Source organism: Octopus sinensis, linkage group LG5 (assembly GCF_006345805.1).
Source record: "Octopus sinensis linkage group LG5, ASM634580v1, whole genome shotgun sequence".
NCBI lineage: Eukaryota > Metazoa > Mollusca > Cephalopoda > Octopoda > Octopodidae > Octopus > Octopus sinensis.
Genome location: NC_043001.1, coordinates 55188973 through 55216698, shown reverse-complemented (window position 1 = coordinate 55216698; position 27726 = coordinate 55188973). Strand labels below are relative to the sequence as shown.

General features: G+C 32.1%; 1 protein-coding gene across 7 annotated transcripts in view; it reads left to right on the top strand.

Moving 5' to 3' along the window:
• Positions 1 to 27726, top strand: part of LOC115211793 (roundabout homolog 1) — a 703622-nt gene that overhangs the window by 602227 nt on the left and 73669 nt on the right. For all 7 annotated transcript variants that reach the window (XM_036503450.1, XM_036503452.1, XM_036503453.1 and 4 more), the window contains one exon: positions 25739 to 25925. In XM_036503450.1, coding sequence (XP_036359343.1) covers positions 25739 to 25925 — 187 coding nt within the window. The remainder of the gene's footprint in view (positions 1 to 25738; positions 25926 to 27726) is intronic.

Genomic DNA, 27726 nt, shown 5'->3' with positions numbered 1-27726 from the left:
GAATGGGTGTCTAAGTTATTTTCTCAACAATTATACCTCCATATGCCAAAGAGTGTACATCAATTAATTACTAATTCTCTTATCACCACTTCATTAAGTACAATGAATTATATGGCTTACTGATGAGCTTATAATATGACTGAAACATGTCTTCTGTTCTTGTTGAAATAATTGAAATAATATAGAACATTGACTTATGTTTTACTTTCTTCTGATTTTTTTTCAATTATTTGTTGTTAGATTTATAATGCCATTAAATATTTTAGCTTTAAAGCATTATATATGTTGATATTGTGATTACTAGAGAACCAATGCAGTATGGGCTATGAATGAATAAATAAATATATGAAATGATAACTTTATGTATTTAGTTTCTTTCTGAAATTAGATGCCACACAAGGGTTGCTTGGCATATTGGGGTCTGGATTGAACCAATGTGTTCCATTGCCACTTAACTCATTATAGTCCACATACCTCTCTCTCCCAAACTGCAAAATGGTAGAAGCAGAAGACCACTTATTAAAATGTAAGCAAGTATCTACCTAAGTACAAACTCATTTCCATAATGGTACATGGACAAGGGCAAGACAATAATTACTTGTGTGTTGATACTGGGTAGGTTATGAATAAATAAAGCTACATATGAATTAGGCTCCATGTTTAGTACAAGTATTTTGTCATGCTGTGAAATTGGGTCCTGTCAAAGCTTGGAATGAGAATTGATTAGCAACTCATTCCTGATTAGTTGTTGAGGAACTAACAAAACTGGTTGGTTTGATCCTCATCATAAGGTGACAAGGTTCTCATGGAGCCTAACTTTATACAGTAAGACTAAATACAGTAAACATGACTCTAGTTCATCTTGTCTTCATTCACATATCTGGTGTATTATGGGAGCATAAATCCCTCAACTACTTGATTGATATTTTATCAATGCTGGAAGGAGGAAAGGTGTAGCTGACCTTCATAAAATTTGAACTCAGTACATAGTGCGCCATAACTAAATATAATTAGATTTTTGTTATGTTTTTTTTTTTAATATGAGGTCAAGAAAGACAAACTACTCTTGTCTGAATTCAATTGTTTTGGTCAACCTAATGAATTTTATTTAACAAATTTTGGCAGTGCTCTTTAGTACTTAAATAACACTGCTTTACAACTTAGCTAATTTTCAGTGGTTGAGTTTCCTGTTACCAAAAGCAAAAGAAATTAAGAGAAAATCAACATCCACAATTTGTTATATAGATAAAAAATCAAGAAACACACGCTTATGTAAATGGTTTAGTTAGAGCTGAAGGGGAGTACCTATTGCCCTTTTCAAGGTCTTCATGATAAGTTGGAGGAAGAGAGAAATTTATGCTTAATCTTGTTATTTTGTAGCATACAGAATAGAATAATTTATAAAATAAAATTTATTCACATTCTTCTCTACAAAAGTGAATGAATCCAAACATGCCATATTAGAAACATTTGAACCAAATATTTTGCTTCACTTATCTCCTTATTACACTAGTGGGTTTTTGTAAATATATTTTGGTGGAATAATTATATAAATAGTTTCGAACTTTAGCACAAGGCCAGCAATTTCAGTGCTTTACTGGTACCCACATTATTGACCCCCACCCAAGGTTAAAAGGCAAAGTCAACCTCAGAATGTATGAACCAAAAGAAATACTGCACTGCATTTTTTACTGATGTTCTAACAATTCTGCCAGCTTTCCACCTTTGTAATAATAGTAGTGGTAACAATAATTCTTTCAAATTTTGGCACTTGGTAAGCAATTTTTAGGGGAAGGAGGTTAGTTAATTGACCCTAGTGGTTGATTGGTAATTTATTTAATCATCTCCCACTCCCCCTAAGATAAAAGGCAAAGTTGGCCTTGGCAGGATTTGAACAAATAATGCAAAGCATCTTTTTCCTGAAACTTTTATGATTTTACCAACTTACTGCCAGAAAAAAAAAAAAAACCCTTGTGTATTTTTATTCTACAGAAAAGACCTGAAGGGAAAGTAACAGATTTTATTGGTAGGAATATGACACAAAGAATATTCAAAGAACCAGTCTCAAAGGCACAACACTGCCAGTAAATAGAACCAAGAATTAGCTTTGATGTAAAGTGATAAATGTTTATGCATTTTCTTTCAAACTGACTGAGATAAGTATTCTTACCTATAATTATAGACTGTGGTGATTATAGTCTAGCTTGGCTCAGCACACTTCATACAAATCAAACAAGACATGACTATGTATGAGGCACAGGAATTTTGATGGATGTTTTACCAACCAGAGTATTCAAGTCAGTTTTAGCGGGGAAATACTTAATAATAAAGCAGCAAAAGACTTTATCATGATCGTCAATATTTTAATGTCCATTTTTCCATGCTAACTTGGGGGTTGAACAGGTGTGAAATATAACATCTCGACACTCATTATTGTGTAATTATGTCACAGGTTCATTATCTTAAGATTTTACATTGCCTTTTTCTGCCAGTTTTTGTTGTTTTTTATCTTCATCTGCCAATAATTCATTTCTCTTTTGCCCAACACTCATCTCTTTGGCATCACATATCTATACCAGCACAGTCATCCCTCCTACAAACAAGTGTCTTTGATGCTTGGCCTCTCTCTCTCTCTCTCTCTCTCTCTCTCTCTCTCTCTCTCTCTCTCATTCATGCTCCACTAATCTTGCAAGTTAATGTTACACATTCAAAATATCAAGCTGCTCATGAATCTCTCCAGCTGGCCTCATTTGATGTACATGTCACATTACAAAATAGCTTCATACTCCTTACACACTATCGCTTACCATCTTTCCTGTCAGTACTGCTGTTGCTAAATATTATAGTTCACTTCTTCTATTGATGCTGGCATTTTAAGATGTACTGATTGACTTGAATGCTGCACAGATCTGAAAAACTGTTTATAACAGGAAGCATAATTCTTAGCAAGCTTAAGTAAATCATGAAGGTAAAATAAAAATACTACACAAAATCCTTATTTAAATACATGTACAGGGGTTGGATGAAATAATGGAAACACCTTAAAATTTCGAACAAATTTCTTTTAATATGGGGTAGGACTGCCTTTGGCAGTAATTACAGCTTGAATTCTATGAGGTACGGACTCGTACAAAGTTTGAATTGTTTCCAAAGGAATTTTTCTCCATTCTTCAGCTTAAATAGTCTCCAGTTCTTGTAGTGATGATGGCGGAAGATATCAACTCCTTACTTGTTTTTCTAAAAATGCACCATAAATGTTCAATAATATTGAGATCTGAGGACAGTGGTGGCCAGATAAAATGTTCAACTTCACTAGAATTAGAGTTAACAGTTCTATCTAAATTCTTCCATTGCGCAATATACACACATTGGTGTACAATTGTGTTTACACTTATATATATAATTTGCATCCACACACTTCACAGTTACAAAAACATTGAACTTATGAATGAATAGAAATTTGTGCTATCTTGTTAAATTAGGTATGCTCAAAGTGGATATTGCTTTAGAGAAAGAGTTGTTTGTTCATGTAACATAAGTGATTTAAAAATAGCTGCAGGTGTAAGAGTGTTCCATTCCTATGGACAGTCAGATCTTGAAAAAAGTTATTCCACAGATTCTGATTTAATTTCGATTTCAATGAGCTTGTTCATAAAAATGGGGTTAAGTTAGGTTGAGAATACTGGATGAAAGACTAAACTTCAAGGTGGATAGTGCTGAATAGTTTCACACAGTTGTGTTTGTATATTTGTTTACAAAATACATCCTTTACATTTTCAGAACCTTATATCAGAAACTATTTAATTAAAAAAACAATTGTTGACAGCCAGAAAGAATCAAGAATTGATTTCCTTATTTGAAATATATTCCTTCGTTGTATTTGAGTACATATCACAAGGCTAACAAGGAAAAACAGTTAATTTCTTATGTTATTGTGTTGTTTTGCTCTTCTTCTTTTTTTTCTGGTTGAATCAAGTTGTAGAAATTTGCTTTTAATTTGTATTTTTGCAATGGAAACTTTGAAATTTACTTTGAAGAGTTCAGTAATACACATAAACTCATACAACAAATTATATATGCATATATATACATATATATATATATGTATGTATGTATGTATGTATGTGTGTATACACACATATACAAACATACTACATACACTTTGTCACGTTTTACAACCATTTTTACATTTAGAATTACTCATCAGGTTAATTTATGTAAAGCATTATATATTTTTCTTTTTCTTGTTAACAATTAACTTGTTCATGACATTCTTTGGAGACATTTAACTTGCTTTTTTCCATTTCTTATTCACTTTCTGTTAAAGTTTCTACAATTTTATAATACACTGTTTCAAATTAAATGTCTCACACTACACAAACCATATGTAAGTTGGTCATTCCTACCTCACCTTCAGCAGTTATAAAAGTATTGGTTTATCTTAAGTAGTATAAAGACTTAAGTTGATAGATTTACAAGAAAATCTAATTTTTCAAGTTAAATTACATAGAACAAGTTTATATTATAAGAAAATGTCCATCTGTCTAATAGTCTGGCAACATTCTTCACCAACACTACAACCATTTACCAGACAATTTCCTCTGCACCTCCTCTGCCTCTTCTATTTTTATAACAAATATAACATTGGTTTCTGCTCCTCTGAACTTACTGACCATGTACCACTCAACCATTTTACATCAACTCTACTGTATTCTTTCCCACAAGACCTGATAATAAACTACATATTCCTATCTTTCTTCAAAACTCTCTCTCTCTCTCTATCTCATATTGTGAATATAATAACGTAGGATTTCTAAATCTCACAAAGCTGCCTGTTTTTCCCAGTCTATAATGTTCTAAAAGTGCTTTAGGTGCAACTTTTCCATGTCAAAATAATTTACAAAAAAAATTAAAATAGAACAAAATCAATATAGCATAAAAAATTAGCTACTATAATCAATTTTTAAAAAACTGAAAATTTTTTGGCAGGTGAAATAAGTTAATACAAAACCTAAATGTTTCATGTTCTATAATTAATTAAAGTTATTTTTATTATGGTATGGCAGTCAGATATCTCTCTTTTTAATTTATTTTTTTCTATATAATTCCATTCTTTGAATTTACTGTTTAAGTTATATGAGTTGTCTTTTGCAGAAAATAGGAATTAATGTATATTAAAATATGTTTGAAAACATTCTGTTAGTAACAATATAGGTAACAGTTATACCATAGTTATGAGGCTTGAAAATTTATTTATTAACACTTCACCCAACATTTTGGAATTGCTATTTTACTGTTTGAAAGATAATATCATGTTTCAGGACATGGGTGATGCAAATATCATCTCATGCCCTACTAGGGCAGAATCTCTCTATGTAGCATAGCTGGAAAAAGTTTTGTTCAGATTCTTATCAACAAACTGTAGAAGTTGGCTATACATGAAAGGGCAGTAAGAGGCACTGTGACTTCTAGTGTATGACGTTTTACTAGTGTTTATTGATTATAATTACGGTATTGAAAATATTTGCTCATCTTGTAGAATAGCCCAATTTTTACCAGTTCTTCAAAATTGGTACTTAATTTTGTGAAATGTCACAATGTCATACTTTAATATAACTAGCTGTGGAACAATGAGAAATGTATCTGTATTTCATATTCATGATAGAGATAGAACCCAGTTCACTTGCAGAATTAATTTCCAACTGGAAATCTGGGTGATTCTACATGAGAGCCATATAATCAAATGTTAGGCTATTTTAATATAAAGGATTTTTTTTTGTTTTTTTTTCTGTTATAAAACAGATTTTCATCATTTTAAAGAAACTGCTTTACTTTTCAATAATTATCAATGGTTTCTATGCCAACCCAGAAATTCTTTGCTATCTACCATTGGCTTCCACTAACACCTCACTTCCTTATCTATCTCTATTTCTAGCTGACCTTTGTTGACCTCGACCTGACCAGGAATGTCTCCTCAGTTGTCTCTTTTCTGGATACCTATTTAACAAGCACAACTGTGTCTCTCCACAAGGCAGATTCTTCTCACTTACTCACACCTACCACACAAGCCAACACTGACACCTTCCTCCCCACTGCTAGCGCAGATAGTATATGTAAAGCATCTACTTCTCGTGGCACACAAACAACTAGAAATAGTTCTTTACCTATCACATCACCTTTCACCCACTATCACTGCTTTGCACTCAGCAAAGACTTTCAATAATTCCCAGCCTAGCTGCACTATGCACTCTTCATTATCTACTGCTGCAACTAAGCTTTCAGGTAGATGTCACTATCTCATTCCCTGTCCAAAAGTATTTGATATTCACAAAGCCAACCATGTAGATCTTATATATAAAAATTATTGCATATGATCATTATGGTAGACTATGAAATATAATAGTTCTCAGTTTTCAGTTCTAGTTACTTTGTTTTATGCTTTTTTTCCCTTTTTTCTTTTCTTTTTTTCACAAAACATCAAGTGAAAAGAAATCGTATAAAGATACCATGGATGACTAAGTCACACATTAAAATGATAGAGCTGCTATTGCTATATGCTTCATGATATCACAAAGTCTTTACTATAACTTTGAATTTTGGAATTTTCTTTCAGATTTTCTGTGTTTAGAGTTATATGAGACTTCACAAGTGGTTTGAGTTCTACAAGAAGAAAAGAAAACAAATTATTGAATGTTTAAAACTATTGATTTATAGATATAGTGTGTCTGCAGACTACAAGTAACCTATCATCTCCACTAAAATTACAAGATTTTTCCTTTTTAACTTGCCGATAGCTATAAGAAGTTTTGTATTAATGTAATCAAGACATTTTTTTTTCCTATTGTATAAACTAAAATATATGACAGCTTTTGTGACACAGACTTGTCATTAATATAAAAAATATATAATATAGACAAATAAAATATTTTAAATCTGAGTTTTGTCTTTCCACTATAACATAATTATACATAATATTATCTAAAAGTATACATTTTAAGCAAATTCATTATCTAATATAGAACACTTGGCAATTAGTTCTTAGAATCAGTCAAAGTTATCCCCTAAGCTATCAAGAGAAAATGATTTCATAATGAGGCAAGTAATGAGGAATCTAGGAAATAACTGGGTAATTCTGGAGGTGCTTATTTATTATTTACTTTGAAATCTATGTTAAATATAATTGGATAGAATTGTGTTCCTATTACCAATTTGCTTTCAACCATTTGAAGTTTGTTCATTTAGATAACATTAATGATGTACAAGGTGAAACTATTTTAGAACCGAATACAGATATTGATATTCATTTTTGTTTTTATGCTTCTTCTAAGATTCATCAATAAGAAATGCTTTTACTTCTTTTCCTTAATCACAAATCATCAAATATAAAGATAGATAACTTTACCTTGATCACAAACAAAATGATAAACAAAAAGAAATTTCTATTTTTATTAATAGTTGCCTTAATCATAAACTTATATGAAACATTGCTTTTGGGTTTATCTTGATAAAAAAAATCAATAGGTATAGAAATTTTAGTATGATAACCTTTAGCCCCAGATAAGCAATATAATCAAGAGATCAAAGAATATTTCCTATATTTGAATTATTTGGAGAGCTTGTGTTTAATTTAAGTTTCTATAGCATTTAGCTGATCGGAGACAGCATTTGCTCCTGGATAAGATTGCAGTCTATTACAGACAAATTCTCTAAAAAGCTCTGGTTTCTATTATTTAAACTAGTTGGAGCTAAATGTATAAAGTGTCTCATCCAGAAACACAACAAAATGCCTCACAAGCCAGGAATCAATACACTATCTTCACCACAAATCAGTTAATGTAGAAATTTTCTATTATAAACTTTATGCTCTGATAAGCAGCAATAATATATAATCCTTAGAAAGATATCTTAAATCCCACATGAGCTCATATAATATATTTCCCTTTAATGCAGTCTTGACCTTTTAACCATAGGCATAGAAATGTTACTATTGTAAACGTTATCCTCATAAAACTGATATAATACATTGGCCTTTATATTGGCATAACCTTAAATCAATATTTTGAGAAATTTGCTATTATAAACCTTACTTTAAATCACAGATGAACTGATACACTTTGGATTTTCAACTATATTTCATTTGCACATTACATTTAAATATTGTATTCTATAAACAGTATACATCTATCTGACTCATTGCTTTAAATGACTCGCAAATTCAACATATGCATATTCAAAAATTTCTTCCTAGCTTATTAATTTTTTTCTCTTTTCCTTTTATTTGTTTTATCTGGGGTTTTTTAACTTTAAATTCTTAGTACTGCCACCACCACTATCTTATATTCATTTTCTAATTTGATTTGATTCCACATAATCATTCCATTTCAATTAATCTTGCAATTTCGAAACTTATCTTCAGCATATCTTCTGAAGGTCACAAATGTTCCCATTAAAGAGCTTAATTTCATTTCTTAAGCCAAATTTTATTATCTTTCTTGTAGACTGGCACAGCTTAATTTTCTATACTCAATGATATAAAGACAGAAAAATAAATTAAAAAACAAACTAAAAATTACATTTTTTGACATCAAATTTCCAAAGTCAGCTAATTCCATAGAAAGTAATTAAAATATACATTTGATTCTAATGTAGGCTATTAAGAACAAATTCTTTATGAGTTATATAAACAGATTTGTGGGGGTTAGATAAGAAAATGTTTCATATATATTGGCTATCCAGACGATGTCTAGAATTACATATTAGCTTTTGTATGTGTGTGTGTGTGTGTATGTGTCCACACATGCGCATTTGTGTTTGGGGGGAATCTTATTACCAAGGCTAGTGTTATTGACATAGTTTAGAATCCAAACTACTTGCAATACCATATTTAAAGTTCATTGGTTCCAAGTTCTGAGTCCATACCTTGCAGAGAGGAATCAGTTTGGTTTTCATCTTAGTATAATTGAAATAACTAATAGTTAAATACTGTGGTTGACTGAGTGTTCTATACAGCCCCTCACTCTTAAGCATATTAGTTTTCTTACTAATTTGGTTTTGTAGTAAGAAATTTGCTTCCCAACCACATGGTTCCAGGTTCAGTCCCAATGCATTGTACCTTGAGCAAGCATCTTCTTCTATAGCCTTGGCTGACCAAAGCCTTGTGAGTGAATTTGGTTGATAGAAATTGAAAAACTGAAAGAAGCCTGTTGCACATATATGTATGTCTTTATATATGTATGTATATATACATATATATATATATATATATATATATAAGTGTGTTTCTGTTTGCCCCCTCCTCAACTGCTTGACAACTGGTGTTGGTGTGTTTACATCCCAATCACTTGGCAGTTTAGCAAAATACACTGATTGAATAGTACCAGGCTTTAAAAAAATTAGTACTGGGGTCAATTAATTTAACTAAAATTCTTCAAAGCACTGCCCTAGCATGGCCTTAGTCTAATGACTGAAGCAAGTAAAAGATAAAAGATACTTATAATGCTTTAGCCCACTCTGATGAGGTAGAATCATTAGGGAGTCAATCAAAATGCTTTGTTTTGTTCTGGCTCTTTACAGTGTAAGTTCAAATTTGGCTGAGGTGAACTTTATCATTCATTGTTTTGCAGTTGATAAAATAAAGTACCAGTCTATTGGTGTCTTGCACTTTGTTCCAGCTTTTATTGTTCTCAGTTTGCCTGGCTACCAGCCTTTGCCTTACCCATGTGCAACAGCAACAGAATAGAGAACAGTGGCCTACAAGCTTAGGTAACTGCTGGTCTCCTGTTAAAACTAAAAGAAAACAAAACTTTGCTCCAGCCTGAGCTATGGAGAGAAACTTTTCCAGGTGTAGATACATGATCAACATGGACCAAGTGAGGTCACAGATTATAAATGATGATAATGTCTTTATTTTTACCACTTAGACTACTTGGTTAGAGAAAAACCACTGAACAAATTCATCCACTGTTGCTGTTGTTGGTCACAGGGTTTGTGGAGAGAGCTACAGAATGTGGGGAAGGAAGTAAGCCTATATGTATGTGTATATATAATATATATATATATATATATATATATATATATATATATACATGTGTATTTAAGTCAATGTATGAATTCGAGTAATCCAGTAGTGCTCATAATAAAAGCTCTTTAATGTATCATTGTGCAAACCATATAGAATATATAATAATATACAAGAGAAAAGGATAAGGAGTATATAAAGTCATTAATGATAGAGAAATATTTAGATGAACTTTTATTTAACAAAAGAAATATCCAAATATTCACAACAAAAATTTATGCAAATAACTTAAATTGTCATATTTAATAATGAATAAATTACTTATATGTCTGCATTATTGCAAAATGCAAAAACTCATTTAAAATAACACAGAAGTATATATTATGTCTTAGCAACTGAGGCTGTATTAATACAGAGAGGTAATATTTATGCCCACTTAAATGTGAATGTTCAGTTAGGGAAAATTATAACTAGACCAATCCATGACAGTTTCTCTCATGGTATCTTCCACAGTATAGTTTGTCCTAACAGAACACCCATGTTTAGGTGGGCATAAATATTACCTCTAAAGATATATATATATGTATGTATGTATGTATATATATATATATATATATATATATATATAATATATATATATATGTATGTATTATATATATATATATGTATGTATATATATGTATGTATGTATATATATATATGTATGTATATAATATATGTATGTATATATATATGTATGTATATATATATGTATGTATATATATATGTATGTATATATATGTATGTATATATGTATGTATGTATATATTATATGTATGTATGTATGTATATATGTATGTATGTATATATATATATATGTATGTATATATATGTATGTATATATATATGTATGTGTATATATATATATATGTATATATATATATATATATATGTATGTATATGTGTATGTATATATATATATATATATATATATATATAATGTGTGTATATATATATATTTGTATGTATGTATATAATATATATATATATTTATATGTATGTATATATATATGTATGTATATATATATGTATGTATATATATATATATATATATATTTATATGTATGTGTATATGTATGTATATATATATACATATATAAGCAATAATAAATCTCTGAACGCGGTGTAAACAGTAGCTGCACGACAATGTGAAGTATATTTGCCATTTAAATGTGGCTAACAACTAAGGGTGGATGCTACTGCAGCTTGTAGGTAGCTGGAGAAGATGTTCTCCTAGGGCTACAAGCTACAGTAGCATCCACCCTTAGTAGTTAGCCACATTTAAATGGTAAATATATATATATATAAATAGACAGGATGTTTTTAAGTCTCATCTAGGGACATTAAACCACACTCAGTCAGGGAACCATCAGCACTAGACTTCCTAGGAGGATATCTCAGTCAATTGTTGTCTCTTATTAGCTGTCACATATTAAGAATAAATAACATTTGCTTTTCCATGGTGGAATGGGCTTGGACAGAGTGTTATCAAAGGCTGTTCTTGTCAACCCTTGTGTGTCTCAAGGAAGCGAGTTCTTTATTCCAGCAGGTCTTTGAATGCACAGAATGATTGGTCATGATGTCAATATCAGCACCGCTTTACTCAAGTGGTGACAAGTGTGGAAAATAAACATTCTCATGTATATAACACTCTCACGAATATACTTACTCATACATACAGACATACATGTGTATGTACGTGTATGTGTGTGTATATATATATAATATGCATACATCATATATATATATATATATATATAAACAATAAGCATGCATTATATATATGTATAATATGCATGCATAATATATATATATATATATATATATATATAATTGTTAATTTAATGTATCTATATATATATATATATATATCTATATATATATATATATATATATAAATAATATGCATTTATAATATATATGTATGTATATTATGTATGCATACATATTAATGAATATGCGTGCATATCCAATATCAAATATGCACACACATACACATGCACATGTTCACAACTATATAATCAATGAAATTCATACTTGTTAAAGGTAAAGAAATAGATAAACATGTAACACGGGAAATGAATATTATGTGGTTATAGATTATCACTATATTTCATGCATCATGTGCAGAGGTAGCAGGGAGAGGGGAGGAAGAGGCAATTGCATTTATGTGTGCGAGAAAGAGAACTTTGCTTTTAAACTGAATACATAGCAATAAAATTAATGTTCCAATTTCTCTTAGATAACTTATTTCAGTGATGATCGAATAAAGGAATATGTGTATGTTTGTGTGTGTGAGTGTACACATATTTGGAAATATTGAAAACTCTTACAGCTTGCCATCTCTTCTTCATTGTGCAAGGTGGTTATATTTTGCTGTTTTTCTTTCTTTAGGATATCAACTATATCACATCATTGCCATCGCTTGAAAAAAAGAAATGTTGGCTATCCCAATTGCCAGTATACTGACTTACAGATGTTACTGGAAAGCATGTGTTCCAATACCTTTGAAACAATACATCTCAAATATATAAGCTGATAATGTTCTGTTATCTTTTCCTTCTATCTTTATATATTTTGAAAATTATTTTCCATCATTGCCCTGGTTTGAATATTGAGCATGATTTATATATATCATCATCAACAGCATTTAATATCCATTTTCTATGCTGGCATGGGTTGGATAGCTTGACAGTAACTGGCAAGGCCAGGGGCCACACCAGGTCCCATTGTCTTTTTTGGCTTGGTTTCTATGGCTAGATGTCCTTCTTAATGCCAACCACTCTAGAAAGTGTACTGGGTGCTTTTTATGTAGCACCATTAACAATGGTTTTTACGTGACACCTATACACACACAAGCATACTTAAATATAAAATGAACTCTTCCATTAACTTCAATGTATAAGAGCCCAACAGCCTTTTTTTTTTGCTCTTAGGTACACACACAGATGCCTTTTTTCAGTAATGAAGGCTTATGTAGAACTAGTCATAGTTTTTTGAATTAGAAGGTTTGTGCAAATGTTTGCCACAAACTCAATGAAAAATATACTTCAGGCTTTTCTGTTGGAATTCTCCATCTCTTGTGTTAGTTGCTTTCACCACAGTTTAAAATCCAGTTTACCCTGGCAGGCTAAATATGTATTTGGGTACCAAACCAGAAATTTCCACATATATTTATGCACATATATCAAATAAATGAATGGCCATTGACTCTTGTGAATACTTTTGACAGGTCTTGTTTTTCTTCCTGCAGAGTGTCCAAAATCTCCCCTACACATCAAGCAGGCATGCTGGGTTATGTGTTACCTGTAGCACTGAAGAGCAATCTGACATTATACTAGGTGGGCCAAAAATCACGCAAAAAAAAGTTCGATACACTCTGGAAGTGTCAAAGACATGCTTCAATTTTCCTAAAATTATTGAATAAAATAAATAAAATAATGATGAATACACACATACTTGTACATGAATAACAAAATTAATAATAATAATAATAGCATAATATTAAAAAAATGTCAAATGTTTTGGTGCGTAACTTTTAGCCTATGTTGTATAGATGTGTGTATTTATATTTGGCATAGACATTCCCCTGTGACTTTAAGCTTTATGATTGCTCAATCTATTGGGCAATGCTTAACTTTCATAGAAACCTACTATAATCCAAGATTGCACTAGAGCCTTATCATTATCACTATTTATTTGTCTGTTTTCTTTGCTGGTATGAATTGGATAGTTTGACAAGAATAGGCAAGTCAGAAGACTGTGCCAAGCTCTACTATCTGTTTTGTCATGGTTTTTTAGGTGGATGCCCTTCCAAACACCAATCACTTTAGAAAGTGTACTGGGTGCTTTTTATGTGGCACCAGCATCAGTGAGGTCACCAAGTAACTTGCAAGACAAGACCCTCAGTAGAGTGGGGAGCAGTATTGAGTGAAGTGGCTACGCACCAGGAGACTATAGATTTGAGAGTTTGAATTGAGGGACAGCAATGAATGTCTTGCAGTTTAGAAGACACATGGTTACCTCAGCAGGGGAGAGAGAAGAGAGAATGGGAGAGATGAGGAAGATGTGATGGGGGTGGTATACACTCAAGTTATAGAGGTTTTATGTGGTGGAGCCAAGAATTAGATAAGGTGAGTGGATAAGTTCGTGAAATTGCAGAGGGAGGGTGGAAGGCGGAGGGAGAGAGTGTTAGGAAGATATGTTGTGGGGAAGGGATTCAGTAGACACACATTGTGTGCAGGCAGGTTTGTGTGGTGTGACGGGAAAATGGGAGATACAAGGGATAGGCGAACATGATGAGTGGTGAACATTAAGGATGGAGGTGTTAGGAATATAGGTTGTGAGGGATAGATTTGTCAGGGACAGATTGTGTGTGTAAGGGCATAGAGGTTAGTTAACATAAGTCAACCTGTAATAGGTAGTAATTTCATAACTGAAAATAACATTTTTTATAAGGGAAGAAACAAAATATTTGACCTATGCCATCAGTTGTTCTTGGTCAAAGCTTCATTCAACAAAAGTGAATGAAAGTGAACCATCTTCTTTTAAATATAATCAAGGTCATAAATAGCATAAATTTGAACTCAATGTTTTATATCAAGTTTCTTGGTACTCCCAGTAGTACATAGTGCACATAAGGCAATGCATTTCTTAATGCAAGTGAGAGACACTTCTGGACTTCTTTGTTGGAGTCAGTATTTTGTTTAAATTTCAACTTCATTTTATGTGTCAAATGTTATGGAGCCTCATATATCTGTCATAAGTTCATTCAGTCTGCATTTCAAGTTTCACTGATACAGGAATAGTTCTAAAACTTAAGTTTGCAATTCTTTGCATTGAGTCATAGCCAGAAGATTTCTTCTGAAAAATTACCTTTCTGTTTTGATGGTTTGATGACACAGAAAGGCATGAGGTTAGCATACTTTTATCACCACTGTATTGATTTTTTACAATTGTGGAATACAGACAAGCAGGTTTCAAATGTTTGTATCATAATAATATCAGTGTGTATGTATGTATGCATGTACGTACATATATATACATACATACTTACGTGCACACACCTAAATGTTTTGTGTTCCATTCATTTTATGTCTATTTTTCCATGCTTACATGGGTTAGGTGAATATCATTTAAGATATTGCTGTACAGCTGGATACTCTTCCTGGTGCTAAGCTTTACTTTTCAAGTAATGGATCACTTATTCTACATGGCTTCGAAGACATGCAGTACCAAAAATATTCCACTGCACTTACATACAAACACACTTCTGTTTGCTGATATAAGCAAACATATGCATACACATACATATATTATTGTCATCATTTTACAACTTCTGCTGATTGATAAAACATATAGAAACTCATATATTGTTCCTGTTTGTCCTAATTTTTGTGTGTGTGTGTGTGACAGTCTTGTTCCAGGTTCTGTCTGCCAAATCCAATCTCATGGATTTGGTCAGCCTAGGGTTATAGCTAGTAGAAAATACTTGCCAACATGTTGTATAGTGTGATTGAACTTGGAACTATATGGTTAGGGAATGAACTTATCAACCACACAGACATATTATGGCAAAAGATGGTGGTATTGAGACATAGGGAGAATAAAGTAGTCATTCCGTATTCAAGTCACTGAATAATCAGAAACAATTTTTTATACTTTTCTGTTTAATATTCATATTCAATAGCAGAAATATGAAACAAAATTAATGAAACCCTGTAAAAAATAGTGATAGCTTCAGGCTTTGCTTTCATTATTTAAGAGAAATAAATAATTTTATAATTACAATCATAGATTTTAGTACATTATTTTAGAAGTAACTACAGCAACAACATCAGGAAGGAAATGTAATTACTGCAAACCTATTTTTAGTAGAATATCTGTTCACTAAATCATGTGTTTAAAGCTAAATTAATGAAAAATACAATTATCTAAATTTTTAAATGTATTTCAACAATGCCAGTCTGTAGTAATGGTTCCCAAATTTCTTTAAACAGATTTAGGCAGTCTTATTAGTGAAACTTCTATTTCTTGTGCACTTATACAGTGTATATTAGAATGTAAGGCCTAACTCTTGTGTATTAAACAATGGTGAGAATAGATAGATTGGTAGCTGCTATCTTACAGGTTTTCATTTCAAATTGTTGGAGGGTTTTTTTTTTATTGAAATTCTGTACATAATTCTGCTTGCTATGGTTCATCTAGCTATTAGAAATACATAAACTTACTGGGAATCTCCCTTGCAATTGATAATTGATTAGTATTTTATCCAGGTAAAAGATTTATCCCTCATTCATTGAAAGCCTTGAATGTATGGCTATATACAGATCATTATACTAAGATGATGCTCTTACAACATGAAATTAAAAATACTGAGGAAACCTTTTTCAGGCCCAGATATTCTACTTGTTTTATGTTTAAACATGCCTATTCAGCCTCTCACACTTACCTATAATATCCTTCTAAAAATAAACTATCACATCATCAAAATCTCAAATCTACAAGTTAATGCATGATTAATTCAAAACAATGTGAATCAATAAGCATAGAGAAAGCTAAATACTGAAGGCTCAATTTCGTAAAGTTTGCAAATTTGCATAAGTTTGTATGCCATGTAGAGAGTAAAACTCTGTTGAAGAGAACCTCTTTCTTTTTTTTAAATATTTATGGTTGCACTGAGGACTTTGATCATCAATATGCACCTCAAGCCATGGCTTACAAACTTATCAAAAAAATCCTTTATTAAAGGATTTTTACAAACACAAACCATTTTCATTGGACTGGTTTTTATTTGCATTTTTATACATATACAGACATATTTGAATAAACTTGTAATGTACATAGTAGCCAATGTAAGAAATGATGACAGTTAAATTTTACTGGGAGATTATCTGCTAAGAATAGGAAGATTAAGTGGTTATCAAAGTATTAACTATATTATCATAAATTAAATATGGAAAATACTGTCTTGACTTCTGATCAGACATGATTGGATACATCTACGATTTAAGCATTCCAGCTATAACCAATCCTATCCTCTTTTTTCCTTCTTTCTACCAAGCTTAATGAATCTAGGACCAAATTATCCAATATCTCCCTCCATTTTAAAGATGTGATTTCAGGAAGATTTGGCTTTCATTTCTTTGTATAGAATATGTTTTCAGTAGGTTGCAGGAAATGGACATAATAAAGAAGCTTGGTTCATTGGTAAAGCTTCAATATACCATCCTTAAGATGGCTATGTTTTTATCTAGATCCATGCTTCTATCAGCTTTTCATTGTCTTTATACAGACTGGTATGTATGTGTATATATATATATATATATATATATATATATATATATATATATCATTTGTGTGTGTATTTCCATAAGTACCCAAAAGCTCTAACTTTAGCTGAGATATTCTAACTGGAATATCATCTATTGTCATATTCTCTGCTACTTTCATATCAGGCTAGATACAGCATATCAAGTTTAGACATGAGCTAAAACAGGGCAAAAGGAATATAAAGGAATGAACCAGAGGATCATTGCAAGAAACATTTGTTGAACATCTGATTGTAACAACACTGCATCAGTCAGGCTTATAGTGTATGCTACTTTAGTTCTCCAAGCCACTCCTACTTTCATCTCTCAGTCCATAGGATTACACAATTCCATGGGCTTTGTCAGAAATAATAGTTAATCTTCCATATGCACACAGCTGCCCCATCTGATATCAATAACTGACTTCCTTAAGGCAGCAAGCTGGCAGAATTGTTAGCACGCCGGGCAACATGCTTAGCAGCATTTTGTCTGTCTTCACATTCTGAGTTCAAATTCTGTTAAGGTCAACTTTGCCTTTCATTCTTTCAGGATTGATAAAATAAGTACCAGTCAAACACTGGGGTTTATGTAATCAACTTAACCCCTCCTCAGAACTTGCTGGCCTTGTGCAAAACTTTGAAACCTGTATCTGATTTTCCTTCCTCTAAAACAACCCCCTCCCCCACACACATACAAGCTGGTAAACACCTGCACATGCACTTCACTTTCCTTACACTGCCTATACACTCACACCTACTACTTTAACCCAGTCACCACTTGCCCAAACTCACATACTGTCCTGTCTTGTTCATGCCATTCACATAGTATCATACCTTTTTTCATACCACCACATTTATTCTTTGCTGTTATGCACATACACATGCAACACTTCACTCTCTCTTTCTCTCTCTCTCTCTCTATCTCTCACACACACACACTTTATTACACTCCCACACTTATCGTGTTCATTTCTCTAAGTGCACATTTGCTCTTTTAGCTGAAAACAACGATGAGCTCAGGCAAAAATAATGATGCATCCAATGAACGTGCTCAGCACTTATATTCACATGAAGCTTGTTGAACAGGTATAATCAATGGGTGGGGGTGTCACATATACCACTAAACATACACTATTACACTCACAAATATGCACACACACACCATGAACAGATGATTGCTCTACCTGATGGAAATAGTAGCCAAATCTTTCTTAAATTACTACTTACCATTTTGAAAAGGGAAGGATACATTGGATAATGTAATCTTTGACTTTTAATGTTTGAGGAAAAGACAAGGTAGTTAAAGCTGTTATTCCTTTGTCCATAGGTTTTCTTGATCAGCCAAAACAAACAAAAATGAATAAAAAGAGAGTGAAAGTAGATCTCAGCAATAGATGCAAGTCTGTGTTAAAAGATTGTTTTTGAAAGTAATTTTAGAGCTGATAGTTTTCTTTGTACACTTATATGCATCATTCATACACTTCATTGCTGCTTTTACACAAGTATTAATCAGTGCTGCTTGTAGTCGTTTGTTTAAAAGCTGGTTTGTATTTCAATTTTTAACTGGGTCTTCTTTTGGTTTTAGTCTCAAGTATCTTTGTTATAGTCCTTAGTCTTTCAATGTAACTGCTTTGGCAGCTGCAACCAAAGCATATTTCAGGAGAATCTGTGCTTACCAATAGCATATTGCTTACTTGTTTTGTTAATTTTATTGCACTTATAAACTCACCAATTCCCTATAGAAAATCTGAGATCTTTTGAAGTTACTAAAAACCTGCAAACGAATGATTTCCTTTCACCAAACAATCTATTACAAGAAGTTGGTTGGTAAGTGAACAAATAGGAAACCAATTTGTGTGAATTTGTGCGTGACTGTTTGTGTGTAACTATGTGTGATGCATTATTTTCTTCATATTTTATAATTTTAATAAAAACCAACTTTTATGTTTTATAATAAAAAAAAAGTTCTTACAGAATTTTTATGAGGATTTCATTTTATTTATGCTTTATTTGTTTTTGATCATGATTTATTGTTTGTTTTTTACTATTAAAAAGAATATTATAGAAATAAATTTAGTTTTTTAAAAATTCATATATTGACAACTTAGATTAAGTTTAGCTATGAGCTGAAAATTTTTCCATAATTCCTTAAGCTTTGAAATGGTGCCATAGCATAGCAGCAGCTCAGTAACTTAACCAGTAAAAGAATAAAAATGTATCAGCCAATACTCATATCAGTGATAGTCATTGCACCTAGTGTAGACATTTGAAATCTTGAAACATGGTAGAAAGTGTCAAATTTTACTCCCTTTGTTACAGAACAGACAAGAAGCTACATGCTCTATAATCAAAACGTTGTCATTAAAGTGATAATATCTTTCTGTATAAGGTTTTATTATAAAGAGGCATGACTACATTGACTTCAATGGCAATTTTGCATAATTTGGGATTTTAACAGAATAGAAACATTACTTTGACATGTTATCTCTTCTCAATGACTTACAAGAAAGCCCAACTTCGGCATTTTTATCTAGCAAGAGTATTGATTTACAATCAGAAAATAAACCTAAAATAGCAGTGTTACTAGTTACTTTACTTGCTAAGATATGAACCTCATGGTTGTGCTTTTTTACTTTTACAGTCATTAAAGAACACCATTATATTTTCTGCTATTGGAATCATAACAAGTTTCTCCTTAAATTATCTATATTTCAGATTTTATCTCTCCCTCCTTCCCGCACTTCCTCTCTCTCTCTCACACACACACACTCACTGAAACCTGTGGTGGTAGTGGTGGCTCTAGTTGGTTGCTCATCCTACTAGAAATAACTGCAAAATCCTCTCTCAAATCTTACCTTACTCTCTTGGAAAAACACACTGTACAATTTTGGCCTGGGTTCTCTACAACTATGAAAAGGAAGGGACAGTCATGGTTAAATTGTTATTGATCTTAGACCAATTTGATTGATGGCTAACTTTGAGCTAAATAACAAAAGCTATAAAGTGAAATAGTTGATGCAGGTATCAATCACAACAGATTAAATTACATCATGTCAGATGTACTTATGTTCTTCACTTTTCAGCATCTTTATGTTACATGTATGACATCATTGTTCATCCATCTATACAGATCGGGACTATGTCATTATATGTTGGCTTAAAGAAATTTTCCATGCTAATGGACTTTCATTTTGAACTTTCTCAGTTCCCATTTTTCAGCTTGTCTACTCCTAGCTTGCTCAGATATTATGGTCCCTTTCTTGATGAAGCACTGCCAGGTAGAGGTCTCACTTATGTGGTACTTCCATGTCTCTGAATGAATACAAAATAATTTAAAGAGGATTTGAGATTACTTCTAATGCATTGGAGTTGCTCATCTTGTATCAGTAAGATACACTATATCTAGAAAACAAATAAAATGATCAAAACTGGAAAACCTTTTATCATAAGGACTGACTTGGACTGATCAACAATATCACCTAACAGAAAAACCTCTATGAATTTACTTGACCAGCTAGAAGTAGCAACTAGCCATCTCTCTCTCATATAACTCTATACCATCCTAAAAAGGCAAGGATGCACTGTCTTGAGTGCATATACTATGAGTAAAGAAGAATCAGGTTGGTCAAGATTAGAATGGCATTCAGTCATATGATCTGCTTGATCTAGGTTGACATCAGATTAAATGTGAACAATATTCGATGACTAAATTCTGTTCTTTGATTTGTTGTTTAACTCCAGGTCAACCCTGATCAACTGACACATGGTCAAATATCATTTTAACTGTTTATATCTAAGCTTTTTTCTTGATATAATATATCAAAGACTACATTGTGCAATATATGCAATGTTTTTTTAAGGCAATAATGCATAAGATTTAAAAATTTGGCTGTTATTGCTAGCCAATCAAACACCCATATAGAAGCTCTCTTCATCAGCTCATGTCCTAAAATATTTGTTGCTAAGCTTCTCAAACCTGATTAAGCAGACATATTATCAAATATCTAGGATTCCATTATCTAGTGCAGTGATTCTCAGCCAGGGTCTACATGACCCTTGAGGGTCCATATAAGATTTTGTCATTAAAGTTTATGTACAATAAATTAGTTATACTTCTGTAATACACAGAGTATTTCAACAATTTTTTTTTATACAATTCATAATAATATTTAATTATAAACATATAACAAGATTTTTTTAAACATCAAATGGTTTTGAGGGTCTATTTGAGTGAAATAGGAATCAAGTGGTGAGGTCCATAGGAAAAATTGGTTGAGAACCACTGATCTAGTTAATTTGAAGGAAATTTGGCTATCTTCTAACCAGTTGAGTAACCATGTAGAAGCACTTTCTTTGGATTGTTACTGTAAAATGTTATTCATAGACATTTCCCTTATTTCATATATAACTGTTTAACATTGACTGTCATATGTAGATTGTTGTTGTTATTATTGAGTCTCAGGTTAGCCCTCATCAAGTAGAGTTATGATCAAAACTATTCCAGTCTTTATTATCTCATCCTTCTTTTGTGGATTGTATGTAAGTATTTTTCAATGTTTCCTTTTTTTTTTTTCAAAAATAATTGGATTGGATTTGAGTAAGATCTGGGTGCCTTCTCTAGCAGGTTGAAAAAAAAACATACAGACAGTCTCAGTGACTCAGGTTCCATTGTTAGTTCATATCTCCTTATCTCCTGATCTCAAATCCCTTCAATAACTTGGGTCACTTTATTGGCTCTAGTATCTTCATTGGCTCATGTCCCCATATACACCTAGCTGTCCTCATTGATTCAGATTCTCTCAATGGTTGATTATGTGCAATTTGTAAAAAAAAAAATAAGTGAATACCTTCTCATTTTCTTAAACCTTCTTTTATTTTGCACTTTAATTTCTAATACTTTATTCTTGTGAAGTAATGTTTATATATGTATGTGTGTACATGAGTATACTCTATAAGAATAAAAAAAAAAACTAATTTTAGTTTAGAAAAAATGTTTCCTCCAGCAATACTGCTGTGTTTACAAAAAAGCTGATTTTTGCCTATAATTTAAATGTATTTGCCTATTCCCTCTGGTGCATGCACATACAACATACATAGATGCATACATATATAGACACACACACAAACGTGCATGCACGCATGCACACGTACACACACATTCATACTAATTATGATACTGTATATTTATATTAAACACATCCACAGTGTCATGGATATATATGTGGTTGTGTATGTATAAACACTTGGGAACGTATGAAAGAGCAGATATATATACATATATGTTAATATATAAAATCATACACTTGTATGTGCACATACACACAGTCTCATATGTGGGTGTATAAACATTTGAGAACATATAAAAGAACATACACACACACATATATATACTATATATGGAGAGAGAGATTCATGCATGCACAAATTTGATAATTATACCCACTTTCATTTCACCTCATGTGTTTCGTCATTAAACAATGACACGCTGTTAATTATATAATTAGGCTATAATATTAATATCATGTGCAAGTAACAAGTACTAGATGTTCAGTCACAGATATTCTCACATTGAACACACCTGAAAAGTGGTGTGAGAACAGAAATGAAATTTTGTTTCAGGAAAGAATTGCACATGTGTGGAGGTTCAGAAATCTTATTTCTTTTATGTGGTGTACTGAATTTTTACTTCCTATTTTATTTCTTTACTCAAGACTAATATCTTAGTCTTGAATTATTTATAATTACTTATAATTATTCATTGACTCATCTTGTGAATTAAGATGTACTCAATTGAGTTCATGTGAGTCTTTACTGCCACACACACTCACTCTCTCTCTCTCTCTCTTTTTCTCTCTCTCTCTCTCTTTCTCTCTCTCTCTCACTCACATACAGAGAATAATAGCTACCACTACCTCAATGAAAGAGAAAGCTCAGTACTATTGTAGAATATCAATTTTATTATTGAAGTTCAATTCGTTAGTTTGCCACATAGTAATTTTTGGGGGATTGAGGGATTTCTGAACCAAATAAATTAGTGGTTCTCTTATAAGAACCCTTGAGGGTCCATGCAACAAAATAGTAAATTGGGGATCCACAATAGTAATTTAAGGGGCCCTGAAAAAATTTTGCTTTAGATGTATGTATTAGTGTATTGTAAGAAATAGCTAGGCTTCTTTCGCTGACATTTTACATAGTTCAACTCAAGTTAATGTGGGACTAGCAAAATAGGAATTTTGAACGAAGTATCTCTAAAACTAGTTTTTAAACACCGAATGGTTATGGGGGTCCACCAGAGTAAAATAGTAAACAAAGGGGTCCATTGATAAAAAAAATGGTTGGGGACCCCTGAAATAAATGCATTAAAATCCCAGCTCAAGGCTTTCTACTCAGGATGAAACTACTAACCACTGTGAGCTTTCAAATACCCACAATTACTTTTAGATATAGATAGGTGAAGGTGCATAGCTTAATGGTTAGGGTATTCAGCTCACAACCATAAGGTCATGAGTTCGATTCCTGGTGACATGTTGTGTCCCTGACAAAAACACTTCATTTCACGTTGCTGCACTCCACTCAGCTGACAAAAATGAGTTGTACCTGTAATTCAAAGAGCCAGCCTTGTCACATTCCATATCATGCTGAATCTCCTTGAGTACTGCATTAAGTGTACATGTGGAGTGCTCAGCCACTTGCATGTTAATTTCACGAGCAGGCAGTTCCGTTGATCAGTTCAACTGGAACACTTGTCATCATAACCAACAAAGTGCAAATATAGATAGGTACATATATTGAGAGATATAGATAGGCGGTATTGTATATAATGTGAGAAATTTAATTAAAATAAACCTCAGGGTTAAATTTGATGGTTAGCATTATACTTGAATGTGAAAAAAAGTAAAAGGGTTAAACTCTATTACTGACATTTTAGGTACAAAAATTGGGTGTGGCAATGTGTGTGTGTGTGCACACACATACACACACACAAACGTATCTGAATATATCTGTGCATGTACACACTCACATAAACACATTTTCCATTACCTGCATATTTTCTCCTTGCTGTAAATTATATTATTGAAATGTAAATTGAGAGACCATTTTAGGTCTATGTTTTAACATATGTCAAGTTAAATCCCACTGAGATTTGAATTCATCCTTCTGGAGTCGTTAAAATAAAATATCACTCAAATCCCGGGATCAATATATTTAGCTGTTTCTTTGTGCCTACATAATAATCATCGTCATCATCACCATCGCTACCATCATCATCATCATCATCATCATTATTATTATACAGTGGTGGAGGGATGGTAAATATAATGGAGTGCTCAACATCTCAAAATGTTTTCAAATTTTACCAAGTCAGCTCTGCCTTTCATCCTTTTGAGATGAATAAAATAAATACCACTCAAACATTAAAGTCAAATTAACCGTCAGCACCCACTCCACACCAAATAATAATAATAAAAGAATAAAGTCGTTGACTTATGCCTATATTAGAAATTGTTATTGTAATTGTCACTGTTAAATAATAGTATTAGAATATAAGCTTTAAATCTTAACCTTGTACCATGTTTACTTTTTTCCCTCTTTCTGGAAATGTTACAACATATAAAGCATTTCTAATACTTATAAATTACTTTAGAAATCTTAAAGCCAGCTTAATGCCTTCTTAAAGAGGCCAAGGTTTTTAAGCCAAATCGGAATTATTTTATATCTTGCAAGTATATTTAGTTCATTGGGTTCAAGTAAGCAAAAAGCTAATAAGTGAAGCAAACATGTATGAACTGAATTTAGTAGACTAATTTGGGTAAGCTTCATTGTGGGTCTATTGTTTCCATGTTAAACTGAAGAAAGCAATTTATAGGTAGTGAATTGTTAGTGTCAGCATGTCCTGCAGTATTCAAATCTGCATTCAAATCCCAGCTCCTATTTTAAATCATATGTAAAACATTTATTCACAGGATATTAATATTATCACAGACTATGTTAGTTTTTATTAATACGTTTATATTTTATTGTTTTACATTTATTTATCCATGTTTTTTTGTTTTGTTTCTTTGAATAATTGTTTTTTTACAGCTGGCTGACCTTTCTATTCTTATGATTCAACTGAACTAAAAATGGTGCCTCTGGTTTTTGTTTTGTCTGACAAATTGGACTTAGCAAAGCTAGATGCCTTACTCAAAATATAAACAATAGATGGAGTAAAATCTGAGTTTATGATTCAACCCTTACAAAAGAATGAAAACTATCAAATTACTAACATTGAATATCATTTATTGTAATTCACAATGTGTTTTGAATTGTTTATATTTTTTCTGTCTCTGATTGAAAATTACCTGTTTTATCCTTTTTATTTTGATCTGTAGGGTTCCCAGAGTGCATTTCGACCAATCAATCAAGGATATGGTCATCATGGTGGGAGTGGATCAAGTGATAGTTGCTTGAAACCAGACATGGGAAGTAGTGACACTGATAATAGTAGACCAAATACAGACATCCTTATGGATCACGAGATAGCCAGTCCTGGTAGTGACAGCGGAAGTTATACAGCAGGTTAGTCAATACGCTAAAACTTTAAATGTCAAGAACTGTTTTATGGTTATATATTCACTTCTGTTTATCTGAAACATGGTAAAAATATGACTCAATGAGAGAGAGAGAGCATCTAAAATGGTGAATACAAATAGCAGTCAAATCTCCTTCAAAGTAACACCTTACTCTTTAATAGGGAAAGGTACACTGGATGAGGTAGCTCTAGAGGAACGTTGTCTAAAATCAAAAAATGGGATGGTTATAGTTAGCATGCTCAAAACATAGTATTCAATCAGAGCTGGCTCAGGGTAAAATAACAATTACAGAAAAAAAATGAGATATGAGAATGTAGTTATAGTCATTAAGCCAAAATTACTTTTTATGTGTAAGGCAGCGAGCTGGCAGAATCATTAGCACACTAGGCAAAATGCTTAGTGACATTTCATTCATTGTTATGGTCTGAGTTCAAATTTCACTAAGGCCAACTTTGCCTTTCATCCTCTTGGGGGTCAATAAAGTAAGTACCAGTTGAACACTGGGGTCAATATAATCAACTTACCCCTCTTCCAAAATTGCTGGCTTTGTGCCAGAATCTAAAACCAAATTACTTAGTATGTGATACGGCTGAAACATAGAATAAAGTAAAGCTTTTTTGTTTTTTATCTGCATGAAACACTGTTTAAAAAAATATAAATAGACATTTATAGTTCAATCCTAATTAATCCAACGCTAAAAGAAATAGAATTAAAATTTAATTATTAGGATTATAAATCAGACGTAGGCAATCCTGTATTGATTTATTTATTTACTTTGATTTATGAGATATTGCTCATCATAAAACACATTACTCAAAACAATAAATCATTAAGCAGTGTATGTAGCCCAGAAATACTCTATAGTGCAGTGAAAAAATTACAATTTGATTGACAAGAATCATGACTAAATGAGGAAGAAAAAGAAAAAAATTATTCAAATTAACAAAGTTAGACCTTAAGATTATGTTGCAAAATTTTACTAAAACTTTTGACATTACCATACAAAAAAAAACTGTAAAGACACATCAAGCTAAGTAAATATGTGGTCATACTTGCATACAGAGATGACCCCTGCATTCTGCCTCAGCTGAGCATTCCTAATCTTGCAGGCATGTGGTTGCTAGTTTTCCATAAAAGCACACATGACAGTGCTGCATAAAAACACCCAGCACACTCTGTAAAGTGGTTGGCATTAGGAAGGACATCAAGCCATAGAAACCATGCTGAAACAGACATGAAGCCTGGGCAACTCTCCAGCTGACCAGCTCCGGTCAAACCATCCAACCCATGCCAGCATAGAAAACATATGTTAAATGAAGGGGACTGTGTGCTGCAGGTTGCCCATAAGAAAAATAAAAAAGACAAATTTAGTTCTGTTAAGTCATTATTTTAGGACTTGAACAAATTAGTCAAAGGCCGTCAATTTCATTATCGTGATATTGATGAAAAGATTTTGTGATTGATTCCAAAGTTCCTAAACTTAAAAATGTTTTAGATATGCCATAACATCTTACTTCATCCAGGATATTTTATACTATTCTTTTAATAACAAACATCAATTTTCCCCACTCGCTCTGGCTATTGACCCTACCCTACTTTTTTCCTACATTTGTTATTATTAGGACTGAGAAAATAATCAAACATAATTTTTGCACTATTTCCATTATATATTTTTCTTATATCTATCTTTTTATTTTTTACTTGTTTCAATTATTAGACTGTGGCCATGCTGGGGCACTGCCTTGAAGAATTTCAGTCAAACGAATCAACCCCAATACTTTTTTTTT